This window comes from Bombus affinis, chromosome 14 (genome assembly GCF_024516045.1).
Source record: "Bombus affinis isolate iyBomAffi1 chromosome 14, iyBomAffi1.2, whole genome shotgun sequence".
In the NCBI taxonomy this organism is placed as follows: Eukaryota; Metazoa; Arthropoda; class Insecta; order Hymenoptera; family Apidae; genus Bombus; species Bombus affinis.
This window is the reverse complement of record NC_066357.1, coordinates 5874123-5882770: the sequence shown is the minus strand read 5'-3', so window position 1 is coordinate 5882770 and position 8648 is coordinate 5874123. Positions and strand designations below refer to the sequence as shown.

Sequence of the window (8648 nt, the reverse complement as noted above, 5' to 3'; positions counted from 1 at the left end):
TATGCAGAAGAAACTTAAGAGGATGTTGATTTCACGAAGATTATATAATTTCGAGGACTGCGACGTGATTGGATACTGGTTGATTGTAGTAGTGGACAGTTTAATAGCATCGCAGAAAGTGAGAGTACATTCTACGTAACGTTACGATAGTAGGATCGTCTAAGGACACCTGTGTCCTGCACTACGTAATATTCATTGTCTAATGCATAGTTGAGCAACTCGAGTGCGACAAGAGTGAAATTATTAAGCTACTCGCACCGCATCCAGTTATCTGTCTATAAATGGAATTTAATTAATTTAGCACAAATATATTTTCCAATATTTTCTTATCCTTTTTCATCAGTATATGAATGAACGAAATACGAGATTCATTTAAAATATCAAACGATAGTCTCAAGAAACGAAGGAAAAATTATTTATCTACGAATTGAATTTAATTAACTGGAGATACATTGAAACAGGGATATATGGATTTATATTTTTCTGTTAAAATATTTTTTTCTCCGTTTTTCTCTTCGTGTGAATTGGTAAACCAAGAATGGAATTGCTCTAAAAATACGTGACAGAAATGAAGGAAAAATAAAGTGCTTTGCAACAGGCCATTATATTGAATCTCAATCACTTTACTATAAATTATATATATATATAACATACTTCTTATACATATAAATACAATCTGTATATAATATATAATACGTATGAACAAAGTATTTTCATCTTAATAAAAAAGGAGAAACGATAAAAGAGACAGGAAAACACGTGGCACCACATCATTTTTCCATAGAAAAACGCAGAAACTCACGACATTTCCTCTGTTAAATACATATATCGTGGACATTAATAATTACTCGTATAAAAAACTCTACTTAGGTCGACGTTATTATATAGAAAATGAAACGTTTTCCAAGCAGTCAGGCTTTCAACGTGGAACACAGTTTTAGTTTTCATCGACGGACCAAAATTCGTTGAAGAACGATCAATAATGATCATACTAACCATTCATTAGTATCTGGATACTTAGATTTAATACGTGAATTTTTCCTTGATAATGGACACACAAGTAATGAGATGTAGATCAATGGAAAAGATTTAATGAAATATCTATGAATTTAATGGAATTGCGAATCAATGGAGATTAGGTAAATCGAAATGATTCATTTAAAAACTTGCTAATGATACCTATACTGGTAAAAACCGATGAAAATTATTATTAATTTCACGGATGAGTACAGTTCTTTGTAATTATTGCAAATGTTGAAATAATAGCAAGCTTCTGTCAATTGGCCTTTTACATAATTAATCGCTCACGTTTAAAAACAAAAACAAATAGAAACTTTGATGTTTCTAATGTTTATATTATATATATATTGTATCTTTGAATCTCCATAATATCTTATTTTCATATTCCATTAATTTAAGACTTTGTTTATTTGACTTGCAGCTTGTAAATGAAATGGAGAATATTCAAAATGATGGAATATTTCACAGAGATTAGTATCTACAAATAAATTTGTCGTGGAATATTCTGCTTTTGGCAACTAACTTCATTGTAACGTTTTATAATATCATAACAGCGATTACGATTAAGTCGCAATCTAACAACAATACGTAAATAAATATCCAGATACTTTTGAGCGGTGATATACGCTAACTAGACTTATCATAGTAAGTGATCGATAGTCGACTAATATAGTTTAGCTACCTTTTCAGTTCGATTAGAATAAGTCGCGGCCAGTGTTCATAAGGATCAGTGTCGTCGTCACTCGTTAATTAAAAAAAGCAGGAAACTAGAAGTAAATTTGTTTTCTTAATTCTTAATTTTACATCTAACGATCGACAGGTTGTTAATTCGTTGTTTTATTCGCGAACGCTGTTAATCGTCGACGTAAATTGTCACATGTTCTTTTTTCTTAATAAAAAAAAACAAACAAACAAAAAGAAAAAAAATAAAAATAAAGAGAAAACAGGTAGAACTTAAGATTTAGAATTGACATAAAAATCGCTGGAACGTGAGAGTGGTTTATTTCGTTAGGCTTACGTTAGCATAGTCTTCTAAGACCAAGAGGTGGAAACAGAAAACGAATTACGAATGTAAAAATTACAGAAGAATAGTTGCTTAATAAAAATGAATAAAAATCAGATTTATTAGGAAAATATCTAAAAATGAAATACCTAATAACTCTAAACTTGACAAATATCCAAATTAGATACCTAACAAATCCAAATTACGTTACAGCCGAATTGTACATTTCAAGTATTCGTTAATCAACCTCTCAGGCATTTATCCATTATGTCGAAATTATTTATTACAGCTGTTCTTATTCGTGTTTCTAAAACTTTCGCGTTCAATACTGTACAGCAATAACGAAATACAGAATTAAGATAGTGAAAACGATCTTTTGGAATGGTAAGAGTCGCAAAGTTCGAGCAGGAACGTTTTCACAGGCTCTTTCAGTGACGAATACGTCGATTATTCGTCGTGGTAGTCTCGCGTTAACGAAAACGTCCTGTAAGCGGTGCTGGCTTTCGATCAACCTTCAACGATACCGGCTAAAACGTTCGACTTATTAATAAAAATTCTTCTATCATCTATCGAGCTTGCAATCGTCATCCGTTCACGATCTTCTTATCGTTCTTTCGTTTCTTTCTGATGGGAGCCATAATTATGAAGATTTAGAAGAACGGTGAGCTCAGAATGCCGAGACGAGTCACATTCGCTTAAAGGTTGAAACATTCCAAGTTTTCTTTTTACAAAAATAAGCAGCGATATAAGTGGACTATAAAATAGTTGGAATTGAACAATGAATACTTGGAAAGCATAAAGAAAACGTTGTAAGTAAAAACACGAAGGACGATGATAACGTTAAAATTGTTTGAAAGCAGATGAGGGAATTCATTGAATTGTGAAATTTGGTTCTTTGGTAGTTGGGTATTTAGCGTAGAACTCAAGGGAAGATGTTAAGTCTATCTCAAATGTTTAATTTCCCAATTTTTAATCAGGTTTTCTAGAAACTTAGTGTATAATGACAATAATTACGATGGTAATCAATCATCATTATCAATTTTACTTACTATTCGTCTTATAAATGACACTCTCGATTATCTATTCTTAACTTGTCTTCGATTTCAAGGGAATTAAAATGAGAAGTATAGGAAGAGACGTAACGCAAGGAAACAGAGTAAATTCGTATACATTACAAAAGGAATCGTTCAAATACTTTGAGAACTACAAAACAAAATCTATAAAATCATTGCGGATTCTCAACATTTTGATGAAGAGTTAGTCAGCCTGACTGCGTCTAAGAATTCTAATATTTTAAAAACTCTACTTTCTCCACGCTTATTCAGCATTCCAAGTTTCACCTTCTTCGACAAACCCAGCCGAACCTCCGACAAATGTGAATCACGTACAGTTGTGACCAAGAGAAAGTTCAAAATTGCGACTTGCACGCGCTTAGACTGGAGATTTTTATACAAATTAATATTGTTGAGGGTGTAATTAAAACAGTGGAATCTCGATGGAAAAGTGTTATGCGAAGCACTATAGCGTGGATCATATTATGTGCATTCCGTGCAATTTTGCACCTTCCTATAAATTTCCTATAAATGTATAAAAACCCTCAGTCCATAATATACGAGTATTGGTAACTTCGTACTGGATGCTTTTCACCATCTTGGTAACAATCGCTTTCTTCGAATATATATATCACCTTTATTCATCGTACTCGTAAAATAGAATTCCGCTTTCTAAAACTCGAATAAAGTCATAATAAAACAGTATCGTTTAAACTTTCTTTCGTCCGTCATTGTATATATATATATATGTATATATATATATATATATGTATGCATATTTACAAAGATCAAATGGAAGAATTATGCTCGATTTTCGTAAATTCTCAATCAGTAACCATCGACGATGTACGAGGAAGCATCGAAATCTTACAAAAGATGACTTTGATCGATGGAACGATCGTTATTATGGTTCGTTTCTCAGGCAGGAAATTGGTTACACGATCGAGACGAGATCCAACGACGACGGCGATGGTCGACGCGGAGCAAGCAGCACTGCACTCTCGTGTCATGGCACCGATGACTAAACGGTGATGGCAGGACCACGATAACGGACCGGACGATCCTGCTATCGGTTGGTTACCGATTCGTCAGCAGGAACAGGATTTCTTTGAACTCGTCGGCGTTTGATTCAATGCGAACCGCTCGCCATCTGTCTGATCCTGGGAGCCATTACCTTTCATCATCTGGTCGTTCTGAAGTATCTGCAAGAAGAAAGCAAACAGGTTTGTTAACGAAGGTTGAACAGCAGATTCTCCCTGCGAATTTTGAGCTTATCGTTTCCCTCGTTTCGTACCACTTTTATACGCGCTATTCGCAGGGGCCATTTTTTGACTTTCTTTTCTGCGTCTTTTCAAATTATTATCTCTCATGTATCGCACCCACTATTATTATTTCAGTCATCTATGAATCAAAGTGATTGATAATTATGTTCTTTGACATTTGTTTAACGTATTTTTGGCTCGTTGCCTCCACCTTCTCGTACCATTTTTATACGAGCCATTCGCAGACCAGAGAGATTTATGAATCCACTTTTCGAAATTTTGAAAATTTTACTGACAAACCACTTGTGTCGATTGATGCTTATGTTTTATATGTAAATTTCGACAATTTTCTTTACTTTTTATTTTGCGAAGTTGAACGATGTGGAAGAAGAATGTCTATTTTCTTTCAAAAGAGAGATGCGTGCAGGTAGCAGGTAAAATATGAATTGTTTGACGTGAAGAGCTTGTCGGTCAGGCAGACGCTGTCACAGCTTTGAATTAATTTCGGTCAACGAACAACAATTAAATATGCACCGTAAGACGATCACCGGGCGCGAAAATATGTCATTGATAAATCCATCGAGCTTGTACGTATGTTAATGAGGAGGAGAGCAATATGATATTCCATAAATAGCTCGTGGTGATGGCTCTCGGGCGACGTATCTTCGTCAATTGAATTCCGCGGTTAGATGAAGGAAAACAACGGCAGAAAATATCGAGTAGAGCATTTTCTTTCTCACGTTTAAGAGCTGCACTCGTTCACTTAATTTGATTAGTACGTTTTATTCATCGTATTACAATAAAATAGTACTCTTCGAACGACGAATTTTTGTATTTTCATTTTGCAATGAAAAGTTTCCTCGAGCTTTCCAGTGATTTCACGAAGAATCATTAATAAATTTGACTTGAATTTTATTAATGAGAAATCGCCTACCTTCGTAACAATATCGCGAGAAATTAATGGTGAAACGTATGAAAAGAATATTACATAAATGATTGACGATAAAAGTCTAATAAAAAATTACTAATTTTTGTTCGATCTATTAATACAGAATGAAAGGTCGCGTCAGTTTCTTTGCGACGATTTTTCAAAATTTGTTCATTTCAAAAAATAATTATAATCGTATAAAACAACTATTTCTTTAACCCTATTAACAATTAAATAATCAGTTAACCAATGATTTTTCTAATGATCTAATGAATGGTCAAAAGCCTGACTTAGTCTAGATAATAAAATAATTTTTTTTCATTAATCATTCGCTACAAAAAATGACAAAAAGTTAGCCTTGTAATCTCATTAATAAATAGATACAGAATCTATTAATCATTTTTACTCACTTTATTGACAAGAAAACGTGCAGCCTCCTCGATATTAATATTTTCCTTGGCCGAAGTCTCGAACCATCCGGCGAAATTCTTCTCTTTACAGTATTCGTCCATTTTCGCCGGTGAATTCACTAGACCTTCCTTCTGCTGGTCACATTTGTTCGCAAGAAGGACGCAAGGTATCTGTGAACCGTCAGGAAGTTGCACTTTCGAGTCCAAATCTTGTTTCCATTTCACCACTGCGTCTAAGGTCGCGCTTCTCGTCACGTCGAATACTATAAACGCGCCCACTGCTTCTTTGTAATACACTCTCGTCATGTTGCCAAACCTCTCTTGACCTGGACATTAGTAAACACAAGGTAAACGTAATTATTGGTTGTTGTACAACGCTGATTCAACAAGTGGTTGTACAACACTGATTCAACAATTAGTTATACAACATTAATTCAACTATTAGGTATACTATACCAATTCGAGGATTAGTTATACGACACTGATTCATCAATTACTTATACGACACTGGTTTAACAATTAGTTCTACAACATTAATACAATAATCTCTTGACCTGAACAATAGTAAACAATTAATTGGTTATTGTAATCATTGGTTGTTGTACAACATTAGTTCAACAACTGGCTATACAACACTAATTCAACCATTAGGTATACAATACTAATTCGAGGATTAGTTATGCAACACTGGTTCAATAATTAGTTATACAACACTAATACAACAATCTCTTGACCTGGACAGTAGTAAACAATTAATTGGTTGTTGTAATCATTGATTGTTGTGCAACACTAGTTCAATTGGTTATACAACACTGATTCAACAATTAGTTATACAACATTAATTCAACTGTTAGGTATACAATACTAATTCGAGAATTAGTTATGCTACACTGATTCAACAATTAGTTATACAACACTAGTTCAACAATTGGTTATACAACATTAATTCAACCATTAGGTACACTATACTAATTCGAGGATTAGTTATACGACACTCATTCAATAATTAGTAATACAACACTAATACAACAATCTCTTGATTTGTACAGTAGCAAATAGGAAAGTAGGCGTGATTATTGTTGTTACACTGATTCAATAATTAGTTTTACAACGCTGATAGCAATAATGACCAATTACTGTTGACCTGGTCAGTAGTAAACAGAAAGGTAGACTTGCTTAGTGTCGTTGTATAATGTTAATGTTTAGTCAAGTGTTTATATTGGAATGAATTTGTTCAATATGTTGCAACATGATGTCGTTCATACGACAAACGCTTTCTGCGTTTGTTTCTATTAGAAGAAAGAGACTTCGACGAAACTTCTGCATAGGCGGTGTGCTCAGTGGCGCCAAGTTTATTTTTATTAATATCTCATTTTATGAATTATTCTTCTACGAGCAATTTGAGTTAAACGACTTTATACGTCATAGATATACATAAATAATTTGATTGCTGTATTAAATTTTACGATTAGGTATATGTACACGTATTTTAATTCAATGCCACACAATTTCATCAATTATACATCATATATCGATTAAATAATAAATATATTTGACGTCTACAACGTGAAAATCACTTTCCACACATTTTTTCTGTTAACGAAATATTCTGTTGCTTTCTAAAATGATATGAGATTTTATGAAAGAAACTAAATTTCGATGACCTTGATCATGCAACATTTCGTTAATATATTAGAAGATTAACCGACGTGAAATTTTGCCAAACAATTGCTTTCTTTAATATCACAAGATATATCTGATAAACGACTGGAATTCTAATTTATTTTTTCTCCATAACAATAATCATGCAAAATAAATTCGTTTATCATTGTTCAATCATAGACTTTGAAGTTTTAAAGAAATAATTCATACGATACGAAGAGTACAGAGATAAAGAAAACAAAAGGAAGAATAAAAAGACGTAAGGATTAACAATTCAAGAAAGAAACGAACAAGAAAAAGGGAAGAAGGTTAAAGAAACTAAATAAAGAAAAAAGAAAGAATTAAGGAGAAGACTAACCTGCGATATCCCATAACTGCAGCCTTATGATCGTGTGCGGGTCCCAGTTCAATACTTTCAGTGCGAAGTCAACGCCAATCGTCGCGCGATAATGTTGCGAGAAGAATTGATGAACGTATCTCTTGATAATGGACGTCTTTCCAGCGCCCAGCTCACCAATTACCAGGATTTTATACAAGTGTTCTCGTTTATCGCCTAATCCGGCATTCGGCGCATTGTTCTGTGACGACTGTGCAAACAAAAAGCAAAATTTCATTGCCATTAATCGCAAAATCTTCGACAATCTATCGTTTATAAACGATTTCTCGTTATTTAATTTTTATTACTATGTTTCAACTATTATTAACACCAGACCTGTTAATCATTATTGATATCATTCGTATCAATGTAGAACTTAAATTATAAAATGGTAACGTTGTTTGGAAAAGATAGGATCTTCTTTTATGATTATTCGAAAGACGTTCCATTTTTGGAAAATTTATTACGAGAAGAAACTCTAAAATTTCTTTCTATTATTATTATATCGTCGTCGTAACGATTTTTTTATTCTTTAATGACATAAAGAATTTTTAGACCGACTATATTAACTTATATCCTATTTATTATCAGTTATTCGAATAGCATCTTTGTTGTGTAAAATTCTATAAGTATTATAATTATTCCTTTTGGAAATTTATCCTTTTTGAAGTTAAACGCACCTAATTTCTTGTGCTCATTTAGTTGTCTGCTAACTGGCAACGTTGTTTAGTGATTTAAAAAATTATCCAGGTCGAGTTATAAATAAAGGCTTATTATAGTACTTATCTCAAGCACTCATTATTCTCTGTCTGATATTCTTATACGAATAATACCATTTTTATTACTTTTCTCTTTCTCTTATCTTCGTTATGCAACTATTTTCTTCGCTATTTGACACAATTAAACAATAATCATTGTGCGTACTCGTGTAGCAA

General features: G+C 33.0%; 1 protein-coding gene across 4 annotated transcripts in view; it reads right to left on the bottom strand.

The window, feature by feature from the left end:
* Positions 1-602: 602 nt before the first annotated feature.
* LOC126923800 (ras-related protein Rab-32) overlaps positions 603-8648 on the bottom strand; it is a 57820-nt gene continuing 49774 nt past the window's right edge. For all 4 annotated transcript variants that reach the window (XM_050737642.1, XM_050737641.1, XM_050737640.1 and 1 more), the window contains 3 exons: positions 7696-7924; positions 5676-6001; positions 603-4277 (listed from right to left, as the gene is read on the bottom strand). In XM_050737642.1, coding sequence (XP_050593599.1) covers positions 4164-4277; positions 5676-6001; positions 7696-7924 — 669 coding nt within the window. In that variant the 3' untranslated portion in view covers positions 603-4163. The remainder of the gene's footprint in view (positions 4278-5675; positions 6002-7695; positions 7925-8648) is intronic.